At 45.3% G+C, this 27,161-nt stretch overlaps 1 protein-coding gene across 2 annotated transcripts in view; it reads right to left on the minus strand.

The window, feature by feature from the left end:
- CNOT6L (CCR4-NOT transcription complex subunit 6 like) overlaps positions 1-27,161 on the minus strand; it is a 931,406-nt gene that overhangs the window by 567,440 nt on the left and 336,805 nt on the right. For both annotated transcript variants that reach the window (XM_078676356.1, XM_078676357.1), the window contains one exon: positions 4,929-5,018. In XM_078676356.1, the coding sequence (XP_078532482.1) occupies positions 4,929-5,018 (90 nt within the window). The remainder of the gene's footprint in view (positions 1-4,928; positions 5,019-27,161) is intronic.

Raw genomic sequence — 27,161 nt, forward strand, 5'->3', positions numbered from 1 at the left:
GGCCTTTGATAGCGTGGTGGTACCTGTTAGCTGTCCTGCTCCGCCTGAGGTTTGGACTGAATTTCATTGATTGGGTGAAACTGTTATATGAACCACCATTGGCCAGGGTGAGGGTCAACTTGACGGTGTCCTGGGTGTTTGCTTTACAGAAAGGGACTGGGCAGGAGTCCCCTTGCCCCCGATATTACTTGCCTTGGCCCTGGAGCCCCTGGAGGCATTAGTACAACAGAAACCCCTGATATGGGACATTCTGTTGGGAGACGAATGGGATGAGCGCATCTACTTACATGTGGATGATATGTTACTGTACATGAGGAGACCAAGGCAGTCCATAGACAGAATACTTCAAATTTTCCATATCTTTGGAGACTATTCAGGGTACTGCATAAACTGGGACAAATCCCTGCTGTTCCAATTGGTGGGCGGGGCCTCCCGCCTGACATCCAGATGAGAGGTACCCCTGGAGACAAAGTGTTTCAAATACCTGGGGGTTTACATAACAATAGATCCGCAGGACTTTTATGAGTGGAATTTAGCGACCCAACTAGACAGATTCATAAGGGATGCCCAGCGCTGGCAGTCATTGCCACTTACAATAATGAGCCGTGAGGCCCTATTTAAGATGAGGACACTCCAACGCCTACTGTATATCTTGCAGAACACACCCTATCACATTCCCGAGTCATTTTTCAAAAGATATTAGATGCGAGCTGGGGACCCAACAGTGGAGTGGGGAAACACCGCGCATAGCACTACATAAATTGCAGAGGGGCGTCTATGAGGGGGGACTGGTGATTCCCGACATCAAGATATATTACTGGGCCTCCTAACTGGTCACGGTGAACGATTGGGTCTTTGCGGATCGAGGGGAGCCGGCATATAGAGTGGACAGGTCTGTCGTGGGGGCCAGGGGCTACCTCTGCTTGCAGCTGACAAAAAACCGGATCGGGGTCTCCCGGCACACACATCAACGGTAGTAGGGGCGTGGCAAGCAGTGAGGAAGTATCTGGGCTGGGAGGGTAGGCTAACACCGATGACCTTGATCTGGGATAGCCAGCTGCTTGGCAAGGTGGGCAGGGTGCACAGTTTTGGCAAATTATAACTTCTCGGTTTGGAAAAAATAAGCAACGTCTGGAGAGGGCAGGTATATGTTACATTTGCCAACCTTCAACAGGAGTACGATATGGGGGAAAGGAGAGTTGCCGATGTATCTGCAGTTGGGGCATGCGCTTTGGGGCCATATCTGCTAGGGGGGAGAACAAACAGAAGCGCCCCCCAGAGGGGGGAACTATTGACTGACCCATTGGAGGGAAAAGCAATATTAATATTATACAGGAAAGCAGTGACTAATGCCCCAGACTCCCTTGGACCGCTGAGGGCAGCATGGGAGGGTGAGGTGGGTCCCACTGACGATGAGGATTGGGTGGAGACCATACAGGACCCGATAGAGGTAGAGATCCAGTCTTGATTTCAACTAATTCAATTAAAGATCTTGCATCGAATATACTATTGTCCAACGTGGAGGTTGCCTTATGTCATAAGGGGTGTGGACCGGAGGGGACCTTCTACCATCTTCTGTGGGAATGTCCGTTGAGAAAGTAATACTGGTGCGAAATTGGGAGGATTTTGGCTGCGTTGGCAGTGGTGGAGGTCCCAGTTGAGCCGAAGTGGTTCTTGTTGATCCCAGGGGTCAAGGCCTGGCCTAAATATATGAAACTGTGGCTGAAGTTAGCAGCTGTACTGGCAAAGCGTAGCATCGCAAAGAGCTGGGGGCACCCGCCCTACCAAAAGTGGTGGACTGGAAAACTGATCTAGACTGGTGTTGGCAAGCAGAGCACATGATATACCTAAGCAGAGGGTGTCTGAGGAAATGGTAAAAGATTTGGGAGAACTGGCAGGTTTACCAAGGATTTTGGGGAGGAAATAGTAGGAATATGAAGAGGCTGTTACCACACTATGTTGATGACCCGTTCAATGATTGTTGAAATGATGAATGTAAAATTTAACATGTGGATTAAGATATGTAGAAAATCTCTTCATTGATATCCCAAGACAGACAGAACCTTCTAGATGGTAACATAGGACTCGCAGTCAGATGTCTACGCTCTGATACTGAGTTTTGGAGAAAACTCCCGCTCTCAATGGTGGGCAGATTGGACCTGTTTAAGATGGTGGCCCTCCCTCGGCTCTTGTACTACTTCATAGTACTGCCCATTTCGATCCCCCGAGCAGTCTTCCAGGAGCTCGACTTGTTGATGTTTCTCTGGGCGCAGGAGGGTGGCATTAGCTAAATTACAGTGCCACTCGGATAATGGAGGACTGGCAATACCACAATTTTTAATCTTCTTATTTGACAGCCCAACTCCATTGGTACCCCACAATGGCTTGCAGGAAGCCAATCCCCAGGCAGCACAGTTCCATTTGTCCCAGTACTTCCGAAGCTCATACAAATCTTCCTGAGAACCCGCTATGCAAAAATTTAAAGTAGTGCAGCGATACTGGACATGATGCTTGCAAAAAACACGCATTGTGATCCCCTATTCACTGGCCATCCCCTTGAAGATACTACACTGACTGCCTCATGGCAATAGCTGGAAGGGCCTGAACGAGAGGGTGGAGGCAGAAGCAGAGAAGATGGGTGACCTGTTTGGCGCAGGCGTACTTGTTCCATTTCAAGATTTTTGCGATGAATTTGACCTCCCTTGGGCCATTGTTCACTACATAGGGTGGTGACAAGAGCGATTCAAGCGCATTGGAAATCAGGGTTATCTGGACCACACCTCCACAACATATGGCATCACATGATAAGGGCGGCGGGCACTATAAAGGCACTCACTTGCCTGTCTAGAGCGATACCGGGAGATATATTACAGCCACTGGAGGCCCTGAAGGCTTAGTGGGAGGCGGACCTTTGGACCCTCATTCCAAAAACAGATTGGGGTAGCATTTTAACAAGGGTACCAAAAGTCTCCAGAAATGCTCGAATTAAATTGATTAACTATTTTTCCCTACATAGAGCATCTATGACCCCAGGACATCAATAAATACTCCTCATATATAAGAGGTGGCCTGCCCGAGACGTGGAGTTCAGGCACATGTTTTGGGACTGCCCTACATTAGTAATTTACTGGGTAGAGGTCTCAGAAGTGGTAGCGAATATGATTTCCAGGGAGGTCCCCTGCACAATGGGACATTGTACACTACACTGGTTCACTCACACCACCAGGACAGAGGTAACTAGCAGGTTCCCGGACTTGGCCTTTATCCTGGCAAAGCATGAGATCACGAGAAATTGGAAAGCCCCTGGAGGGCCCAGAATAACACGGTGGCAAAGGGAGCTAGACAAAAGGGCAGGTTAGAAAGGGGGGTGTTACTAAGGGAAGCTAAGAGGGGTATCTGCTCCATTGACACAACACAGGCTTGAGAGACACTGATGGAGTCATTGAGGTGTCACATGGCCTATGGAGACATTGACGTTTTCTCTAAGTTAGCATGAGCACACTGCAGATTGTCCGCTGCTTTGCGCACGTTACTACATGTCTTAATTTTTACAAATGTCTCCTTTGCCGTTTTCACATGAGAACCTATTTTTGTGTTCGCTCTCTGCTGGGTCCTGGGATTTAGCCTGCACATTGTGAGCAAGGTCAAACAACAATGCCCCTTGTTATTTTTTTCTGGCCAGGCCTTAGCACCTAGACAAAACATACCCATGCAGCTGTTGTTTGGGACAATATACTTTGGTCTTATTTGAATACACATATAGGTAGCACACACTTGGAGAGGGACCTTTCTAGGGAGAAGAGCGAGACAGCACCTATGATGTAGATCTACCATTTATAGGCTAAGATATGGGGTCTGCAGACAAAGCCCAGAGATCTTCTAATACATAATGATACTTCTTTTATGCAAGGGGAGGGAGGTTAGGCTATGCAGTCTTTTCATAATTACATCTCCTTTCATAATTTACAGACTAATTGCTATGCTATGTTTTTGTATTATCCATTTTTCTGTTTGTTGTGGAACGTATACTGCATATTAAAACACGTTAGTTAAAATAAACATTTAAAACTTGATTGTCTCTCTGTTAGATCTTATTGTGGACAAGTACAAGAGTGCGAGTGAAAAGGTGTGCCTTGCAACAGCGATTCCTGAGAGATTGAGGAGTGTTGTGTTCTGGGGTGTCTAATAATGTATTTCTCTGTTGTGTTCTGGGGTGTCTAATCATGTGTTTCTCTGAGTGAGTAGGAGAGCAAGTGAGACACTATAGCTAGTCAGTCCTGGGCTCATGGGTACTAAGGTGGTAGGATGACTCAGTCCCTATGCACTAAGGTCCCGTTATCCTACCCATAGTTCTGTTTTTGGGCAGAATCCCTGCAGCAGTGGGACCCAGACCTAGATGTAAGTGCCCACACCCCAGAGGGCTCACCTGTGCCGACTCCCCCTCCACCTTTAGAGCCTTGGTTATACTTTTATTCTAGATGACCCATATCTTATAGCCATCTCCCTCCAATTACGAGTGGTGCGCAGCTAGCAGTAGACTGAGAGGCCTGTGATGTGCTCGCCCTCAATACACTTTTGATGTTTGTTGGAAGTGACTCATGGTGGGAGGTGGGGGAGAGAATTCGGCTTCTGACAACTGTCTATGTTATAATCTGTTAGGTTATGTAACGTGGAGATGTCTGTAACGGCCTATGAGGTGATGTGTCCTTAATGGTAAGCTGCTGCAAAAACCTTCAATAAAATCGGTTTAAAAAAATCTGAACCACTTGCATTTAGTTCAAAATACTCAAATGCAGCATTCACTAGATATAGAAAAATACTACTGTTAAATTGGTGGTTTTCTGCTTGGGAGCACTACTAAAATCTATGGGCTTCCAAAGTTCCTCACAAAGGCATATTACCAATTTAAATGTATGAAGATGTATTACCTGCAAGATTGTCAAGCATGTGGTTCAGTAGCTTTCGTGTCCCATCTGGCTCCTGATATAAGCCAAGGATATCCTGCGATAAGGGATTGCCTGCACATAAAGAAAAACATTCATAATTAGAAAGTTTAATGAACGTGGCATCAAATCACAAAGCGTTGAATTATTATTTAGCTGTGAATGACTCAGTAAACAAGCATTTGCAATCCAATAGGTCTCGCATTTGAGAGTTTAAGCTATTGCCAATGTAAATGGCAATGCCTTTAATTTAGGTTTTGAAAACCAGCACATAAATAAAAGGCATTGTCATTTATAAAAGGCATTGTCATTTACAATGCCAATAGCTCAGACTCGCAAATGAGACCTATTGCATTGTAAATGCCTGCCTTCAGTGTTATCACTTAGGGTGTATTATTGTACCTCTGCAACTAGGTTGTTATAAGCATCTTCAAGAAAACTAGTGAAAGTGTTAATTACTTCTCTTTGCCCTATCATTTCCAATGGCCTGATTCACAAAATGTATAGCAATTATAAATCACTAGCAATCATAAATCACTCTTATTACCATTAGCAGCTGAATTCAGGTACACAGGTTTTAAAACCTAATTTTGAGGATCGAGGATAAACTTACAGATCAGAAATTCCATGCATGACTGAGTAAAGGTATCTGCACAATTGGCTTTAAACCTCCCCAGTCTTAACTTCATGCTTATCCAAAAACATTCCAAAGGCCTTTCAAACCCAATCTGAACAGCCATATTTGGTACTAAAAATGTGGAAGTTGGTATGCATAAAGAATGTTAATAAGGAACAGGCACCCACTTATTTTCCATGGACGTAGTGGAAGAAATTTCGGGACATGAAAGAATATTAGCTCTAAAGCAAGACTCATGAATTTTAAATGAGCCGCACATCATTAATCAATCAGTATAGCGTTTGTGCAGGGATGGAATGTAGGCTTTTCAGAAATGTTCGACCTCCAACAAAGCAATTTTTATGACTCCCATAAAAGGGTGACTTTTCAAATATCATTGGTGTAAACCTGCCTCTCAAAATCACTCAATTTACTGTGAACCTGGACCCAAAATATTAAGATACATAGATATCCAATTGGCTACTTGTGTAAATACTGTTTTGCTAAAATTCTGTTGTTGCAGGGAAACAAACTGAAAGCCTTATTTCTCAGAGAAAGTCCAAAAACAATTTGCAATCATGGAAATTATCAAACATTTTACAGGATGTGTCCCTCAAAGTTACATGTTCTCCTTTGAAACGAGTTACAGTAACAACATTCCATAAAGACATGATCCCACTGGAACGAGAATGCTGAAGGCAGACAGCATTTGTGTGTTCCACATGCAGGGCCATTAATGACGACATTTCTGCCAAACAGTAGAAGACACCTGAGACACCATCTCCATACGTGGCACGCAGTGCACAATACTGCATGTTGACTATTGAAGAAATGTATTGCTAGTCCACTTTTGATCCTGATATCCATATAAATTAAATGTCTTCTGCGTAATCTTCAAATGTGAAAAATGTATCTCAACAGCAGTGGCTTGCTGTAAACCAGGAGAATTTTTCATTAGGGACAAGAACCGCAAGGCATTCATGTAAAATTCACAAAATGTTTAAATTCTCAAAATAACACGAGTTTTCTTAGCTGAGTTAGAAAAAAAAATCCTACTCCTGAGAATGTTCAGTACAGAGTTGGCCTGGGAGGAACAGCCCGCATGTCCAAAATTACGACACAATGATCACTTACTGCTGCCAGAGTTCTAGAGAACGTTTTCACCAATTAGTGCAAGAGTATTGAGGGAAAGGAGGTTAAATACGCACAGTTCTTAAATTGTGTAGTCCAAACAGACTCCCATCAGTCCCCATTCTCCTTCTCAAGCAGTGCAAGTGTAGAGCTGTGCTTCCAGATTGTGAAGGACGATGAAAATATTTTGGCACTGGACAGGGTGGTAACAGTGAGAGAAAGGGGAGGTAGGGGCTATGCCCCAGGCCTCGCCCTTTCTAGGGCTCTGCTCTCTTTCAGCAACATGTATTTATAGATGTTCAAGCCTGCGGTCTTTGATAATAATGAGGCAGCTTGGGTAATCACACCACAAGATGGCGCCGGAAATAAAGATTTTTTGCTTTGGAAGCACATTGTTTTAATACTGAAGAGATAGATGCTGCTAATTGTAGCTAGCCAGTACAGAAGAAGCATCCAACGCACCCAGAAATATGTTTTGGCTCAAGTGTATAGTATGCTGAAGTGCCTATCGGTTCTCAGCTGGGTTTTACTGTTTACCTGCAGAGCCCATACCCATAAAATCAGGCCCCCTCCTTGTCTACATATTCATTTATTGTACATGTGGGGAGAAACAAATCATATTTGGCCCTACAGGCAAAGAGGAAAAATAGCAAACAAGGAAAGAGAAAAGAAGATTTTAATTTTGGTTCATTATTAAATACAATATTGAAAAATGGTTAATTTCAGAGAACCGTGTATCAGCTTGTGTCAGGTCAGTTACGACGAACAAAAAAGCCTTCAAGGAGAGGTAGCGCGCACCAAAATCATCATGAGTGACGTGAGTAACTATAAACCGAGAACTAACGGGGGAGACAACAGAAGCCTAAAGTCCTGGGGCTATACTCCAGGGAAGAAAACAACTTGCAACAAGCCCGGGAGTGCTGCGTGCGTGCGGGCGCGTGCAGTCTGCTCTTTTTCGAAGCAGTTACTCGTGGTTGTGGCGTGCCCCTGCCCGCTCTCGCAGGTGGATGCCGCCACAAGCACGAGGATTTGCTTCGAAAAACAGCAGTATGACGGCTAAAGGTCCTCCTATATAGCGCATGCGCGCTGGGTAGGCGAGACCTAAAAATGATCTTGTTTTATCAGGATGAGGGCACACTTTACCATCTTTAAGAGGGAATGGACAGGCTTCAGGCGCGCAACGCCCTTTGGGTTCAAAGGGCCACCGGCAATGTCTCAAAAATTGCTAATCAGTTGGTCAAGGCGTTATTATACACCGATAATGCTGTTTTAATGGGCAGGATTCCTTGCATATTTTAGTGGAATATTTGTTTGTTTTATGGGCTGCTTAGATCTGTTAACTAATTTGAGCAAATGTCTTATAAAGGTCTGTGGCCCTGGGAAGAGGCATACTGTGATTCTGGCAGTTAGTGGCAACCCCTAAACTGTGTGAGTAATTTCTTGGGATTACATTTGATTCAGTGGTTTCATGGCAGCCCCAGGTCAATATTTCCTGCATGAAACTTAGCAGGGTGGCCAGAGCAATTCTTAATCTCTTTAAGACAACTTGCCGGGGGTCCATTTCCTTGTCTTTAAAAATATACAATCAGAAGTGTGTCTCACCAGTTTATATGGCGCTAGGGTTTGAGGTTACCACAATACTCCCCCCTTATTAATAGAAGATAAACATATTTGTAGAATTTTTTCAATCTTTCTCCTACGAGTTCTCATTCTATCTTACACTCAGAGCTAAATCTACCCTATATGTCTGAAAAGGCAAGGTTGGCTCCACTCCTACTTTGAATAAGAATGTGGACCAATAAGGAGACCAGTTTTATCAGGGAGGAGATTTTGGATCGCCTCAAATTAGATAGCCTTTCCTATTCCCTGCATAAACTGTGTAAAAATGTATTTTCATTAACTTAGCCTGCCAGACTTATTCTCTGCAACGGTCACTTTAACCAACTCTGATAAAGAATTTGTGAAATCCTCTTTTTATATCACGGTCTTCCTCAAAGATTGTACCTGGTGTCAAGAAAAATCTCCACCAAAGATTACCTTTTATCTTTAGATTCTGTAGAACCTGTGTTTTATATTACCCTGGAACGAACGAGGTGGAAGGGACGACTTCTCTTCCACTTTAGGGCAGGCACTAAGCACTGTGTGGAGGCTTATATGTTTCCTAGGTGTTGCTAGTCTTGGAGAGATAGTTTACCTGCTTGTTCCTGTGATAGGACATCTGCACTTAATGTTTTTTGTAAATTTTATAGGCTTATTTCATATATTTTCTAAACCCATTCTAAAACCTTTAGTGTTTCAGAGGTGCATGGACGCCTTATCCTATTCACAGCTCATGGACTGCTCGAAGTGTGCTATAGGGTTAGCTGTTCTGTTTTTTTAAATCGACTGTAAGTAGCAGGAAACCAGTAGAAGGTTGATATACCCGAAGGGGTGGTTTTCTAAGTATTTAAAATTTAGGATTTAAAGGATTTAAGTGCTCAAAGTTTATGCTTTAACTGCATCCGTTCTTGTTTTATACCTAATGAGAGTATTTTAATGTGAAGTGTATTTATAAGCTGGACCTTCTGATTGTAGTTTATATAGTTAATTGTATGTGGCTTTGCTCTTGTATTGCTTATATGATTTTCAACAAACCAAATAAAGATTTCTGATTCACAAGAAAATCTTTTCAACTAAAACCTTTTACTAAGCTTCTGTCAGACACAGCTACATTTACTGAAATGGCAGACATATAGGCACACAGAGACGAGGTAAAATACAGGCACTCTAGAGCAAGGTCCCTTTGTATGTAGAATAGAACTAGCAATAAAAATCGCACTGTAAACTTCACGCACATGACCAAAAGGTACAGAACTGGTAGCTAAATTGTGAACATTCCTCAAAGAGAACAGGTACAGTAAAGCAGGAAGAATGTAAGTATCGTTCACGCACAAAAATGGTTCAACACAAACAGCAATGCGAACTTCTGAATAAAAAACAAAAACCTTTACCAACTGGTTGAGTCCAACCTAGTAAAGCTCTTTCAAATACATACTTTGCCGCCATAAATTCCATTGTTGCCATTTACTAGGGGCGACCCTTACATTGCCCTCTTTTTACTCTCTATCCTTTGTGACCTTTCTACTGCTGTCTCTTGGTTGGAATCCCCATCAATTCTCTATTTTTATTCCAGTTTGACAGCTCCACATTACACCATAAAGGCTATTCTTACAGCCTCACTCATGCTCCTGCTATGCTTCCCCTCACACATTTTCCTTTCGGCATTCTCCTGACCCACAGTCTTTTCCTGGCCCACATTTTAAACAAAATAGTAATAATAAAATAGAACCTGGACCACATCCACCAAATAGGACAACATCACCCCAGCCATGGAACACCTCAACTTCTGACTCCAAACAGACAGCAAAACTACCATCAGGGGCATCTTCGTCTACCATTCTCCATCACCAGTCTGGCCTTCTGCAACTTCATCACTGACTTCATCCCCCTCACCATACACTCCAACAACTACATTTTCCTTGGCGACCTCAACTTCTAACTCGACGGCCACAAAACCAACACTACCAACTTACTTGACAACATTGGACTCATCCAACTCGTCCACGACCCCACACACACCGCAGTCACACGCTTGACCCCATCCTCACTTTCAGCGACCGCATCAGGTGCAGCCACACCCACACCACAGAACTTCCCATGAACAACCACTCCATTGTCCACTTCAAAATCTACAGCTTCGCCTTTAAGTCTTCCCAACACCCCGACCATAGCTAAAGCAAACTCTCAAAGGACACATGGATCAATACCCTCAACACTAATTACCCCATCCCCTCTAACAACCTAGATTAGAACGTCAGAAACTTCAACTGGACCACCAACTGCGCCAACACAGTCACTCCCATCGACATTCATAACGAGTTTTGTAAGGCAGCAGACGCCTCTATACACCTGGAAGTGTCAGCGGCTATGGGCCCCTTTGAAAGACGCCTAATGCAATTGGCGCATTCTTATGCCAGCCCGTTGGACCTCTCCCGTACCAGGGTTAAATCCTCAAGTGCGCTACCAGACCTGCAACGAATGGAGCTCCATCCCCACACACACACTAAGGTGACCCCCTCAATGGACCTCAGTGCGTTCGATAGGCTGATGGCCTTCCTAGAAAGCACAGATCCCCCTGAAGAGGAAATGGAGGATGCCCTTGGTGTGCTGCTCGAACTGCCTTCTCCCAACCATTCCCATTAGGGGGATGGCGACTCTCAATTCAAACAATGAGACAGGTCCCTACAGAGCATGGTATCCCTCTCCTGATCCTCCTAATGAGACAACCTCCATTCCAACAGGGGTTATGTCAAACATGCTTAATCCTGATGATCTTGTGCACACACGCTCAGCAGAATGGTTTCCCTCGGCTAAGGTGGAAAATTATGTCGCAGCTAGACTTAGGAAGCCCCTTGAGATGGAGGGGCACGCCGGCCTTTGGGCAGAATTTCTGGGCCCCACACTTGCCGGCAAGGTGACCTAGACACCAGAAATTGACACTAGAATGGCCACTTTCCTTCAAAAACGTATCCGGGACCCCTAGAAAGGGATCAACTGATCATTGAAGTCCTGTCAGCACAAACTATTGGATGTCATCGGCCCCTTACAAAAATGTTGGCATTAGCAGAGGAGGCCAAGGCTTCTGGTTCTGCGATTTCCCCAGAGTCCCTATACGTTTTGGCGCAGCCTGCAGTCATTTTCCCAGGAAACGCTAATTGTGCCCTATCAGCTGAGAGGCACCACTCTTTGTTAATCAAGGTGGACCCCAAATTTGGAGATTAGGCCACAACAGAGGCGGGGTCTGTGGCACAGGGAGGGAGTTGGGCAAATTTGTGGTCACCTTTACCTACCTCAATAAGGTGCAAGCCTCAATTAAGAAACGTTCCCCCCTTTAATTTTAGTGGGGGCCGGCCGTGGCAGGATGCACACGCCTAGGCGTTTCTATAAACAATCAAGGGCTTCCTCAAAAGACAGGACCAGACCTGCTCTGGGGAGATTTTCCCCACCAGGAAAGGATACAGAGGCCTAACCACAAAGGCGCCTCCAGGAAACAATTCCAGTCGTCTCAAGCAGGTTGTTCTCCAGTCTTCAGAGTTAATGGTAGGAGGTTGCTTGGCTCTTTTCTTGCACATCTGGAAGGCTATTTACCTCAAAGCATACAAGGTTTAAAAATATTGTTTTACTGTTCCCACGTTCAGGTCTCACATTCAGGCCCACTGATCTTCAAAATAAAACTCATACTGCTTTGCTAGACCAGGACCTGCTCCGGAAAGGGCGTCTTCCTCTCCTTCTCTTCACCCACGCTGCTTTCTCAGCAACCTTTCCTAGGTAGGGAAATGCAACAGGGGCCAGCGGCCCGTGATCAACCTCCGGGAATTCTACGGATGACTAGTGTATCCCTACTTCAAGATGGAAAGCATACATCTTCTGCACGATCTCCTGAGGCCAGACGACTGAATGGTGCATTTAGATGTCAAGGACGTGTACTTAACGGCCACCATTTTTCCCAGCGTTCCAGTCTCCTCCAATTCAAATGGTGAGATCAGGTTTACGAGTTGAAGACACTACCATTCGGACTTTCCTCTGCCCCTTGATGCTTCACCAAAGGTATTGAAACCAGTCATTGAGAATCTAAGGGCCCAGGGTTATCGTTTGATTATCTATCTGGATGATCTTCATTTGATGGATCAGAGTACAATTACCTTGTCCCAACAAATGCAGACCACAATTCATCTGTTGGAAAGCTAAGGGTTTGTTATCAACGAGAAGAAGTCACTGATGAACCCCACAAAGCAGACCACCTTTTTGGGGTTCGTGGTCAACTCCAAGGAGAAGACCATAAATCTTTCTTCTCGAAAGACTTAAAAAATCCTACAGGAACTGTGGAAGACATTGTACAAACCCACAACTTCATTACGACAGATCGCAAGTGTGGTAGGCCTTCTCTCTTCCTCGATCCAAGCGATCTTTCCGGGACGGCTGCACTACAGGGCCCTTCAGCCGCTCAAAGCATCACACCTCCACAGGGGCCTCCAATATTCAGAACAGGTCCCGTTGATGGAAGGAGCCAAGGACGAAATGAGATGGTAGCTGGCGCACATGTAAGCATGGAACGAGCGGGCCATTTCTGGTTCGGAACTAATTATAGATCTGACATCAGCAAGTCCGGATGGGCTGCTTGCTGCGGGATTCATATGCAGGCACAAACTGGTCTGCTGAACAGCAGTCACCACACAAAAATTGACTGGAGCTCATGGACGGCTCCTTCGCAGTCCAATGGTGGACCTTTCTTGTTGTTTCTTCTCAAGCTGGACAATCGATTGGCGTTCTGCTACATCAACCATCTGGGGGGCTCCAAATCGAAACCCCGGGTGGACCTAGCCAGAGATTTCTGGGCCTTTTGCTTGGCCAACAATGTGTCAGTGACGGCATAGTACCTCCCCGGCGCATCCAACAGCGAGGCAGATTGGTGCTCGAGAGAAGGGTAAGACTCGAGTCTGCGGCAATTAGACCCGAGGGTCTTCAAGAGGTTAGAAGATCGCTGGGGCGCATTCAGACTGGACCTATTTGCTCCTAAGCTAGACTACCAAGTGTCCAGACCCGCTAGCGGCGGCAACAGATGCTTTACTTAAGAACTGGTCAACGGAGCAGGGGTACATGTTTCCCCCCTTCGAGATGATCATGTGCCTCTCAGCGCAGTTACGACATCAACAGTCGTCCATGGTATCAGGCCATATTGGAGATCTCAAGTATGGTTTTCAGTTCTTCTGGAACTTTCCTGGGATTCTCCAATATTTCTACCCCACGCTACGGATCACTTCCGGGATCCTTTGGGCAATTGTCACCCACTCATGTTGCAGCAGAGAATGTCTCTCATTGTGTGGTGGATTACAGGGAACACTGGTGAGTCCCAGGCCTTTCACGAGAAGCTGAGAACTTGTTGGCCATCACATGGACAGAGGGCACCATGAAGAGATACAAATCCACAAGGTCTACATGGGTTAGCTGGTGTCCTCAATTCAGTGAAGATCCCTTGGGGTGCGATGTTATCCCAGTGTTAAACTTTTTGACCTCCTTGGTTTCTAGGGGACTGCCATACCACAAAATTAATTCATGCACGTCGGCTATTTTAGCAGGTCACATACCGATTCAAGGTGTGAATGTAGACAAATACCCTTTGGTGTGTAAGTTGATGAGGGGGATTTGTCTGGCCCTTCCCCCGGAACCATGATACTTAACCTTGTGAGAGGTCAACAAGGTGCAACACCTTTTTTAAACTTGACAGCATGATGACTTTTTGTCACGGAAGAATTGTCTATGAAATTGGAGATGCTGCTGTGCTTAATCTCTTACCGCATGGTTTCCGAAGTGAGAGCGCTCGATTTTTCTGAGCGAGTGTTTACCCCTCACCCAAGCTTTGTGTAGTTTGATGATTAAAGGCTTATTAAAGTATGATGGAGAAACTCCGTTCCCCAGAAGAACAAGAACTGTTCATAGCATTGACGGTGGATCAGTTGGGTCATGCAGGAGTCGGGCATTGATGTGTCACATTTCAGAGCTCATTCCGTAAGAGGGGCAATGGCCTCAAACGCATTTTCCTTTACTCTAGGGGCTCGACTATAGGATATTTTTAATGCAGCTGACTGGTCTTTGGACTCTATGTTCAAACAGGTTTACTTTAAATTGGTGATTGATATAGCATCTCTGGTGGTTGACAAGCTTTGAACGAGCATAATCCTTGCCTCCGGTCCTGACACACAATGAAACATTTTCTAGCAGTCGTAATGGAAAGTTTCAATTCTATTAAGGACACGGAGGTGAGGATTATTCCCACCCAGGTTTCTAGAAACTTCCCACACAATGGATTCTGGTTATTTTGCTAAAGAAATTACCATTAATTATGATCTGTAGTCTGAGTGATCCTAAGGCCTAAGCGTGCGTTCCCTCACGATTAGAAGTTCAGTGTCTTATTCGATTTGTGTTTAAACTGTCCAAATGCACTGTTAGACGGTGTGATTACGTTGGCTGGTTTCCTACCTTGGGTATCTAAGTGACAGTTGTTATTTTTTCAGGTTTGGAGTTATCTCAAAGGGAGTAAATTTCAGGTCTGGAGCATATTTTGTCACACTCAAGAAAGCGGAGGCTGACCAGGACTTAATCGAGGATATGCACATGACCTTTGTGGTGAGTGATGTGAAAGGTAGTTTAAAATTGAACACTGCTGAAATAAAACGAAAAAAGTAAGAGAATAATGCTCGACTCAGTGTCCTTAATAGAATTGAAATTTTCCGTTACGACTCCAAGGAACTTTTTAATTTGTAATAAGATTTACAGCCTAGAGAATTTTAAAGTGGATTACATATTATATTTAACGAATTATTAATTATACTTGAAACAAAACCACAGAAAGGTAGCATTCAATTATTTAAAGGAAAAGGTGGCAAGTCAATTTAAGTTTACATTTTGTGCTGTAATTTCAATATATGGGGGGGGGAAATAAAAATCACAAAAGAAAAAAAAGCTTCTCCCTCATTTTAACATTTCCCTTACCTAACCAGTTTTTTCATTCATCTAGCCTAAAGGACAGATTCAATATCCTGCACCTCTGACATCGCTCACTTAATCATACCTCAAAGCGTCTCCAAGCAGGGATTATTCTGAGACACCTTGATTTATCACTTCAAAAATTGTTCTGTAAAAAGCTTAGAATTTTGGGGCGGTGGGCTCTTTAAAATCCGTGGCCAAGAACCCTAGTAAAGGACCCCAAGTGGCTCCAACACAAGTGTCAGTTTCTCTATAACTAGCAACAGTTTTATTTGATGCAGCCACTCCTCTGACGTCAATAAAAAGTCCCACCTTCAATGAGACTAACTTGTTTCGCTAACATTAACAGCTGTGCTATTTTTTTTGCCACTAAATTGGTCTCGAACTCGACATCCATCCCCAAAAAATAATCTTCAGCAGTAAGAGGTCAAAGGTGCTTTCTACAAGTCAAATTACAATAAAATACTATATATGCCTTGATGTACAAAGCAATGCAACCTGCTAGCACTACAGAAGCGTTAGTCTGAGTTTAGTGTTTGCAATGCAAATTTAATAGCAATATTTAGTTGAAAAAGGGGTCTTTTTACACCAGTTCACTAATCTGTGCAAAATGTGAGTAATAGTTAGAATATATGACACGCAACAATAGAGAAAAATACTTGTCTTTGCTATACTTAAAACACACATCACAAACAACAACTCATAGATAAACTCTAGCCGAGTTGTGACCATTGCAAAATAATATGTTCAACTTAACTAAATTAAATTAGGCATTAGGCTTTGTTCAAAGTCTGCAAGTATTTGAAGCTAAAGAAACCAGTAGATCAATTTTAACTAATTGTTTGGAACATAAAAACCAAACAAATACAAACAGTTTACAACAGGAATGCTACATTTCTAAGTAATGTAAATACTGTATAAAGATTATCAGGCACATGCCTCAAGGTAGGATTTTGCGAGTCCTTAATTGCGATAATTAAGGACTCGCAGAAGCCTATGCATGTAGGAATCGCTGTAAAAATAGCGATTCCTACACATTCCTTATTTGCGAGTCGCAAATTGCGAGTCGCAAATAAAGAATGGCTTCCCATTCATTCCTATAGGCCTACAGGCCCATAGGAAGGAATGGGAAAGTGCATGCGTAATTTGCGAGTATCAATAGGTCCTCGCAAATTGCACATGCAATTTCAGGGTGCACGGGTGTCAAAGGACACCCTGTTGCACCTCTGAAATTGATCTGTGTGCATATGTTGCGCACACACATGCCCTACATGCGTGCAACATGAAACTTTGAAAAATGCACAAAAGTGCATTATGCCCCCTATTAGGGAAATTGCTATTTTTTTTACTTTAATGCATAATTTAGAGATTACTTAAATTGCGATTTTTGCATTTGGGATGATGCATCTCAAATGCAAAAATACCTGTCGCAAAGGGGCAGATTCTGAGAACCTGTCCGTTTGCGACCGGTTTTTCTTTTGATACATGTGCCTGTATGTGATCAACCAGGCAGCGACCAACATTTGTCACACTTTCAACTAGGCCTGGGTGGTAAATTCCGTTCCGCTCACGGAATGTGGGTAATTTTGCGTTCTGCAGAGAACACTGAATTGCCAAAAATTCTGTGATCCGCGGCTTTGCATAATTTTTTTCTTGTTCGCGCTTTCAAAATGCATGTTCACTAGATAGTTCTCCCAGAACATGCAAACACTGTTCGTGAACAGGAAAAAAGCATCGCGGACGGGCGGAACAAGCAATTACGCATGTTCTCGGAACTTGTGTGTGCTTGCAGAGATTTTTTACAATTTCGCTAAGCTTTGCGTAGCGTGACTACGCAAATTCCGCCCACCCCCACTTTCAACTCCTGCACCATATTAGTCATTAGATATTTCTAAACAACCTTTATATATTCTGGCAGATAGTTCAGAATGAAGGCTTTTCATACTTTTAAATGAAAAATAACCATAGCAATATTTAATAAAGATTTTTGGTGTTCCACTGTTTGCACTCATTAAGACTGTACCAGGGTCGTTGAGGGAACAGGCTGGCAACCTGTCAAAGAATTAAATTCTGGTCTCACTGAATAGTTCTGGGAAATAAATGGGTTTCCTCAAAAATACGAATTTGAGTAGTTAAAATAACAATAATTGTTTAATAAAGAAGTGTGTAAGTTGTCCTGAGTTGATTAACTTACACAGATCAGTAATAGTCTAGTTGTGAATGAGAACACATCTTGAGTGGTGGTGTTTATTCTGTACAGGAGGCTAGATACGCTGACTCCAAGGGCAGATTGGTGCTAGTCGAAAAGCTATCCTAATGTGATTGATAATGCCACCAGTTACTATTCCTCTCTGTAGTGTGTTTGATTTTCTTCTCAAGTCCCGATGGGCATACAAAGATTTACGTGCATTGATGAACTAATATCAAATTTTCTGAATTGTGTTTTGTTCTGTAATGATATTGAGATTTATTGTGTAATTGTGAGGCTTGGTTGAAATTACAATGGATGCGGTACTGAATAAGTCAAAGATTCTATGTCGGGACCAGAGGCTTCCGATTAGGCTTTTTAGGCTTTTCCTTCTTCGCTCTTTAATTTAGTATCAAAACACAGCAGCCCAGAAAAGCTCAAATATATACTTAAATCCCAGAACAAGGGGAATAACGCTTTAAAACACGAAAAAGAACACTAGGATCTCGAGTAACAAAACTACAAATTCCATCAGTCCATTAAGGCAGCACACAGAAATAGTCCTTTGCCAGTGTCCATGACGGATAGATAGGACGTCCCTCCTGTGTCCACTTCCTCTTTCTTCGCTTCTTCGCAGCCAGTTAAGTAGTTATTCCTTTTCTCTGATATGAACTATGTGTGTTAAGTCTATTTGAGTTGTTTTCAGGCATTATCTGCTTGGTAGGGGTGCTCTGTACTGTGATAGTATTTTATCTGTGTATTTGTTTCAGAGCCCCCTTTTGATGGCGGGAACGTTCTCCGTTCTTCACGCGATCTTCCCAACTCTTGCTGTGCGTGTTTGCCCGCTAGGGGAAGCCAAAGAGTCTCGTTGATCCCCAACGCGGTTTCTCCTCACACGGGGAGCCGCGCTGAGGAAAGTGACACGCCGGAGCCTTGCCCCTGCCGCCTCACCTGAACGCCCAGGGTTCCTGCGTCTGTACCTTGCCCCGTCTCACAATAGACGCCCCGCAGGGGTCCGTACGGCGTTTTCAACCGCATTTGACAGCTGAGGGTAATTTTCAGCACAGATAGCGGTCAGATAGGCCGCGCGAGGTACCTGCTTATTTAGCATAATTATACACTTCTGTGGCAGCGCGCAGGGAGGTGGCGGTGACCCGATCTCTAGCAGAGGGTCGGGGCGCTAGGGGGCTGGTGCTACCCCCATTTTCCGGTTTTCAACCGGTTCCGCAAGCTTGACGGGCCTGTGGCCTGCCCACATAGTGCTGTTCTTTACAGCCTTTCCCAGGGCCTCAGTTCTGCTGGTTGCTGGCATTTTAAATCCCTGTTGTTACTAGAATGGATCAGGAAGGTTACTATGAGGAGGAAAAAACTCATCAGTATCTTAACGATGATGAGTTCTTCAACGAAGTAGACAGTTCAATTTACCGCTGCGTCCCGGAGGTGGTAGGCCCCATGGAGGAGCGCCTGTCCACCCGCATTGTGGAGGAGTGCGCCAAATTGGCGCAAGCACATTTAGGGACACCTGGGAACCCCTCACCCCCCAATGGGGACGATCCCCCAGCCCCCAAGAAGGTTTGCAGGGAGGGGGATTCTGTAGCGACGCAAGGTGTGTACAGGGACGCCTTTGAGCGTTTCTGTGACGCCTTTTTGGCGACCGCGCCCACCCCTGCGCCTCTGCCGGCCCCCGATCCCTCAGTCTCTATGGGCACAGTTCCCTCATCACCTGGTGGGATGTCCCCAGCAGACATGGACGATGACGAAGTGTCGGTGTGTTCTTGGCGTCCGTCTGGCTCCGCCGTCGAGTTGCCTCAGGACAGTTCGGGCATGCTGGACCTGGAAGAAATAATGCATCCGTGGTCTGTAGCTTGGACCCCGGGGGACAAGGTGGCGAAGTTTGTGGTGGGACGCCTCCGCAAGCCCCTGGAGAAGGAAGCAAGGAGTTGTCTGTGCGGGGAGTGTCCCAGGCCCACTTTGGAGGGAAAGGTGGCCCTAACACCGGAGTTGGACCCGAAAATGACCACCTTCCTTGCGAAATTCATATAAGACCCTTGTAAGGGCATTGACCGCTCCTGTTAGGATAAATTATTAGATGCGATAGGACCCATAACGAAAATCCTGGACATGGCGGAGGAGGCGAAGGTGACAGGTGCCGCCATTTCCCCCGACGTTCTATCTAATTGGGCGCAAAGGGTGGTCGTCTTTCTGGGGAATGCCAATTGCGCCCTCTTGACTGAACGTTGGCGGTCGCTTCTAATCAAGTTAGACCCAAAGCTGGGTGACTTGGCCTAATCGGAGGCAGGGGCAGTGGCCCAAGGGGGTCTCTTCGGTGACCCCTTTATTAAGGAACTGGGAAAATTCGGTTCAACTTTACGTCCCTAGACAAGGCCCAGTCCAGCATTAAGAGAGTGTTTAAGCAACGTTTCTCTCGAGGGGCCGGTCGCGGTGGGCGCCGCGCGACCGGCCGTGGCGGTCAGCAGTTTGTCAACAAAGGTCAAGGTTCTGGGCGAGGTCAATACAACACCTCGGCCAACTTCACGAACTGCTACCCCACCAGAGGCCAGCGCTTCAGAGGTCGAGGTGGTTTCAAGAATACCTCTGGCAACAACAATTCCAATGGTAAGTGTTATCTCTGCGGACCAGGTCCGCATTGGCGGACGACTAGCATCTTTTCCAGAGGCTTAGGCGGCGATGGGTCTCACAGACGGTCTGCTGTTTTCACATAGAATTTTACGATCATCCCTCACCCCTGCCAAACGAGGCCTCCGCGCCCCGTAGTGTTTTCACTGCCCGATGCGCAGCTGGTCGACGAAGAGGTCTCAGACTTGCTCCGGAAAGGGGCCATTGGCGATCAGCTCACCATCCTTCAGGCTTCTTAATCAATATCTTCCTGGTGGAAAAAACCAATGGTGGCAAACGTCCGGTGATCAACCTCAAATAATTCAACGGATGGTTGGTTTACCATCATTTCAAGATGGAAGGGATCCATCTTCTTCGGGATGTGCTGCTTCCAAACGACTGGATGGTCCGTTTGCACCTCAAGGATGCGTACCTGGTGGTACCCATCCAGCCCCCGCATCGTCGATTTCTACAATTTATCTAGAGTGGTCAGGTGTTCGAATTCACCGCCCTTCCGTTCGGACATTACTCGGCACCTTGGTGTTTCACCAAGCTGCTCCATCCGGCGGTAGAATTCCTGAGGAGTCAGGGTATTCGGATGATTGTCTACTTGGACGACGTCCTCTTAATGGCCCAATGCCACGAGAAGTTGGGGTTCCAGCTTCAACAGACGGATTCCCTACTGCAGGGGTTTGGGTTTGTTATCAACAGAGACAAGTCCAATCTCTCTCCATCCCAGAGCGTAGTATTCCTGGGGTTTGTTGTAGACTCGATCCAGTCATCCTTAAGTCTTCCGTCCCGGAAGACGGCCAAGATTCGGCATGTGTTGCGACAAACAATCTCCAAATCTCACACCTCCCTCCGCCAGATTGCCCGGGTGGTGGGGCGTCTCTCCTCATCTATCCAGGCAATCTTCCCGGGGCCCCTTCATTAATGGGCCCTTCAACGCCGCAAGGCGCATCATCTCAGGAGGGGCGTGTCTTATGATCATTTGGTTCTCCTCTCAGAGGAAGTGAAGGGAGAGATGGCCTGGTGGCTCACTCATATGGAGGCCTGGAACAGCCAGGAGATATTTGGGTCGGTTCCGGATCTGGTGAGAGAATCAGACGCCAGCAGGTCGGGTTGGGGCGCCCGCTGTGGGGAATTCTCCACAGGCGGCACCTGGTCGTCAGAGGAGCAGAAGTTGCACATAAACTGGACAATGCCTCAGTGGTTTGATACGTCAATCATCTGGGCGGCCCTCGGTCTCGAGCCCTAGCAAACCTGGCAAAGGAATTTTGGGACAACTGTCTGGCACACCATGTGTACGTGACAGCAGAGTGCTTACGGGGCCAAGCCAACTAGGTGGCAGATTGGCACTCCAGACACCTGCGGGACTCCAGCCAGTGGAAATTGGATGTTCAGGTTTTCCGAAGGATGAGCGATCTTTGGGGTCCGTTCTCAGTGGACCCGTTTGCGTCTCGATTAGACATTCAGCTCCCGCAGTTCTTCAGCTGGAGACCGGATTCTCTTGCGGAAGCCACGGATGCCTTTCTCCAAGATTGGAGTCAGGAGAGAGCCTACGCATTTCCTCCTTTCTTGATGGTGATGCAGACGGCGGCCCAGTTTCACCGTCAGAAGGCAGAGATGGTGACACCTTTCTGGAGGTCTCAAGTTTGGTTTCCGGTTCTTCTGGAACTTTCTTGGAATTCGCCAATCCGCATCATCTCATAACGCAGAGTTCTCTCCGCCTCATGGCATGGCGGCTTCCCGGCGAAATTGGTTGCTCCCAGCCCTTTCGAGATCAGCTGAGGACTTTTTATCCAAGGCCTGAGCAGTCAGTACCGCGAAACTGTATCGGTCCGCCTGGAATAAGTGGGTCCGTTGGTGTCTTTGACGGGACCAGGATCCCCTGGTCGCAGGCGTCATGCCCGTTCTGAACTTTTTGGCGGAATTGGCATCAGACGGCCTGGCGTATCGCACCATTAACGCAATGCGTTCCGCGATTTTCACAGCTCACCATCTAGTGGAGGGCGCTCCTGTCGGCGAACATCCTTTTGTGTGTAGACTCTTGAGAGGTATTCGCCTTTCCTTACCCCCGGAACCACGCTACTCAGTCCTTTGGGATGTCAATCTCGTTCTGAATCTTTTTCTATCATGGCAACCTAATATGTATCTTTCTTTGAAGTAACTGTCGGCTAAGTTAGCAATGCCTTTGTGTCTGGTGTCTTGCCGAAGGGTTTCTTACATACGAGCTCTGGACATTTCGGCGCAAGTTTTTTCACCGGAGGGAGTGACCTTCATGTTGGGGCGTCGCACAAAATCTGCGTCAAGGACTATTTCGTATCCAGCTTTTTTGGACGCTCCCAAGCTGTGCGTAGTTCAATGCCTGAAGACATGACTTTGGAGCTTCTTCCTCCGGGCAAAAGACAATTGCTTATTGCCTTACGTAAGCCACACAAGGCAGTCTCATCCCCTACCATTGCCAGGTGGGTGCGGTGGATCATGCAAGAGGCAGGAATCGATACAAAATTATTTGGTGCCCACTCGGCTAGAGGGGCCATGGCTTCTAAAGCTTTTTCTTTGGGTGCTCGTTTGGAGGACTTGACGCGAGCTGCGGATTGGTCCTCGGATTCCACTTTCAAGAGGTTTTATTTCAAACCTGTGGTGGACATTGCATATTTCGTGGTGAGTAAGCTTTAAACTAGCATAATTTGAAGCCTCCGGTCCGGACATAGAATCGAAATTTGCCTAGCTTAGTAACGGTAAATTTCAATTCTATTAAGGACACGGAGGCAAGGATTATCCCTACCGGGCCACCTTCAGATGCGATCCGACCCGTACTACAGTAAGAAGTCAGGTTTTGTGTACCTGTGGATTGTGCATTGCTTATGAAGTTGTAATGATTGACTTTGGTTGGAGCATGTGGATGTATCTCACACCGCTTACGCTGTTGTATTTCTTCCACTAGGGAATGAAGGTTCGAACCAGGAACAGTAGGATGTTGGAGTGACTCGTGGAAGAAAGAGGAAGTGGACACAGGATGGATGTCATATCTATCTGTCATGGACACTGGCAAAGGACTATTTCTGTGTGCTGCCTTAATGGACTGATGGAATTTGTAGTTTTGTTCTGGGATTTAAGCATATGTTTGAGCTTTTCTGGGCTGCTGTGTTTTGATACTAAATTAAAGAGCAAAGAAGGAAAAGCATAATCCTCACCACCGTGTCCTTAATAGAATTGAAACTTACCGTTACTAAGCTAGGTAAATTTCAAATCTTGCTAGCGGAGGAGAGGCACAGCCTTCAGCTGATATACCCGCCTATGAAATGCTGGTGGACCAGGGTATGCACACATTTGTGGATTAAAGAATGGCATAAAATGAAAGTGAATTATAAAAAGTTGCAATTTCCAGTGCATATTATGTATGTTGTGAAATATATTAACAATTTGAGGCACGTCATGTTTGAGATGAAGCCGTAGCCAATACCAGCACAATTTGAAGCACCGAATAACATAACATAACAGGTGTATTTGTAAAGCACATGTTCACCCGTAGGTATCTTGGCGCTGAATAACAGATGTTTGTTACCCAACTCAATGGTGCTTATTTTATCGACCTCCGATGGATGAAAGGTTGCGTGGACCTGCTGGGATTCGAATCTGTGACCATGAGGTCAAACACAGGCCCCTGCAGTGGATGTATTAGTCCACTGAGTCACCAGATCCAGCTTGAGAATGAGTGGGAGTAAGTGTGATAAGCGGTTAACCAATGGCTTGATATGAGATTGTTCAAAGTCCTGTGCACACATATATAGTGTAATGAGGGTCAATAGATGAACCAAACGTATTATTCACTGTTCATATTCTCAGAAATTATGGAGGTCGACATCCATTGTGTCATATAAAAAGCGATATAATTCAACTCGATCAGTAAAACAAGAAATTAAATCAGCCGACACGTGTTTCGTCACACCATGTCTAGATGTTACTCTTCAGGGCTGGGAAGGACAAATGAAAGCAAAACTTAAAACAAGGCGAGGCAGAGTTGCCAAAGCAGTGCAAACAATGATAAACACAAAAACACTTAAGTGAATGAAGTGACCACATTCAGAAACACCACTGTAAATGTGGAGAACCTAAGTGACAAAAGTACAACATTAATGTGACAAGTTCGGCATAGAATGAAACCGTATGCAGCGTGTATGTGGATAGTGACATTTAGAATTTCACAAATATAAAAGGTGAGTAGAATTTTTTTTTAAAACACAAAACAGAAAAGGTGAGTAGCACCATATATATGTATACAAGACTGTAAATTATATACTTGGATTCTGTGTAGTCCATACGAATGATACTATGCATTGTAGCGATGGGATATGGAACAAAACAGGAGTATAGCGAACATTTGTATACATTGACATGACTAATAGAATAATTACGGGAGAAACGTGCAAAGTATTCCCTTACGAATTTAAACAACATCGTCTAAGCGGTAAGTAAATAAGAGATTATAGTGCAGTCGAAAGATCAAAATCTCGGAGGACACCTGAGAGAAAAGGAAGTATGTCCATATTAATTATAATTAAGTGCGTCTTTAACTAAGAGACCAGGACCAGTATGGTTGAAGTGCTTAGTAAGTACAATTTGTGTAGTCAAGGGACACGATGAATAGTTCAAAAAGCGCTCGGTGCGAGGCTAGACCAAATGAAAATGCCCTGCTGATGCCTTACATAGGACGAGTATATATATCAAATCATTGCGTTAATGCAATCAAAGTTAAAGCAAAAGCCTAAGTTTTCCAATGTGTATATAAAATTACTGCGTACCTACAATCAAATGATATATCGGGTGCCTAAAACGAAAGATTAAAACCAGAAAGGAGGAGTGAGTCAGAATACAAGTACGCGTGGATCCTAAATTCGTGGCGGGGAACTGAAAGAGTATGCTGCCAATCATACCTGTAGGTTGTTGAGAAGGGACCGGGTAGTTCTGTGTGGGGTGAAAGATAATAAAGGTTAGTGTGTACTGCACGTGTAATCGATAAAATGCCACGAATGGAAAAACTAATGTACTCACCGCAGGACCGGTGAAAATTCCAAACCGGTTGCGGTTCGCCGTAGGCAAGGTAAATAATGAAGTAGCCTGGAGGACGGGTATGTCCAACATGGAGATCTGAGGAGAATAGGAGGGAAATGAGGGGAAATTATTCTATCTCCACGCGGCGAAGGGAAACAGTCAGGCGCTGATCCTCAAGGAACGGAAAGCTTACCTGGGCTCCAGTAGCGGCGTGTAATTCTGGCGTCTCGTGTTCCTGGTAGTGGACATAGAAGACGTCAGGCGGAAGTACTAAATACGCATCCACCCCGAGACAACTAGAACGCTGACCGCTCTATGTTGTATGGTGAGTGTAGATGGGAGGAAACCGATCTCGAAATGCCGAGAACCGGAAGCGAGATCGAGGCACTGTACATGAAAGTGGTTAGACCCACCTACCCTTGTCTTTATACTCTTCCTAAGGTGCACAAACAAGCACCGTTTCCACCCGGTAGGCCTATCATCTCTGGCATAGGGGGTCCGACAGAAAGATTATCCCAATGTGTGGATTTATTTCTCAACCCGATGGTGAGGAACTTACCTTCACACATCCAAGATACCAAGCATATACTCTGAATTTTGGCAGATGTTGGGTGGCAATCCAATATGATAATGGCCACTCTTGACGTGGTATCATTATATACCTCTATTAAAAAGGACCTAGGTCTCAAAGTAATCACACACTTCCTCCACAACAGGCCTGTCACACTATGGTCCCACACTAATATGATCATTTCCATGATGGAAATCATTCTGAATAACAATTGCTTCATCTACAACCATCACTGGTACAAACGAACAAGGGGAGTAGCCATGGGCTCAAAGTTCTCGCCGTCGTTTGTGAATTCATACATGGGCGCACTGGAAACAGAATGGATATGGGGAAAAAGAGGCTCACAATGGACGGAATATATCATCTACTGGGGGAGATATATTGATGATTGTCTCCTCCTGTGGTCCGGTACACCAGATGAACTTGACTCTTTCTGCGCACATTTGAACTCAAACGATATGGATATGAGATTCACCTGTCACTCTACCTCCTCGTGCATATCGTTCTTAGATGTTGAACTTTATATCAAAGATAACACCTTACACAGCAAACTCTATCGCAAAGAGACGTCATGCAATACTATACCGGTCCTGGTCTCTTAGTTAAAGACTGTTGGACCTGGCACCATTGGCGTGGGTCTCCCTTTCATTTTTGTTGCTGTTGCCTCATGTGTTTTGCTCGTGTTAGCTGCTCAGAGCACTGTGCCACTGCCAATCAGTGCCACAGTGCAAGTGCTCCCTGTATAAAATGTATATGGTGATTGGATTCCATGATTGGCTTATTTGGTTTACTGTCAGACCCCAGTAAAGTGCACCAGGAGTGCCGAGGGCTTGTAAATCCAAATGCTACTAGTGGGCCTGCAGCACTGGTTGTGCCACCCACAGAAGCAGCCTGGAAAAATGTGTCTAAGGTCTGCCATTGCAGAACCTGCGTGCATCCTGGTACTGTCATGCTGACTGGCCAAGGGCACCCCCTTGCCAGTCCCTAAACCTTCCCTTAACTTCATATTAGCCACCCCTATGGTAGGCCCAAGGGCAGGGTGCATTGTAAGTGTAAGGTAGGACAAGCCCTGATGTGTGTGGCATGTCCTAATAGTGAATTACAGCCATTTTCATTTTTTCACTATTGTAAGGCTACCTGTTCTCATAGGCCAGAAGGGGCTGTTGGAATTGTTACATTCTATGATCCCAACAGACTCAGGGAACATGGCATAAATTCGAGTTTGGTATGCCTGAACTCAGGATAATAAAATACATCGTTTAGTAAAGGTTGTTTTAATATTCTGTGTTTGCAAATACCACTTTTAGAAAGTTGGTATTTGCTTGCCTAACCTTTTCAGCCCGCCTCTGCTAGGATGTGTATCTGCTGTCTGGTTTCTGTGAGTGACAGGGCTGGGGAATTCCAGGAGACAGGCTGGGGCTGCCAGGTGGTGAATAGGAAGATTACAGCCAGATG

This window comes from Lissotriton helveticus, chromosome 2_1 (genome assembly GCF_964261635.1).
Source record: "Lissotriton helveticus chromosome 2_1, aLisHel1.1, whole genome shotgun sequence".
In the NCBI taxonomy this organism is placed as follows: domain Eukaryota; kingdom Metazoa; phylum Chordata; class Amphibia; order Caudata; family Salamandridae; genus Lissotriton; species Lissotriton helveticus.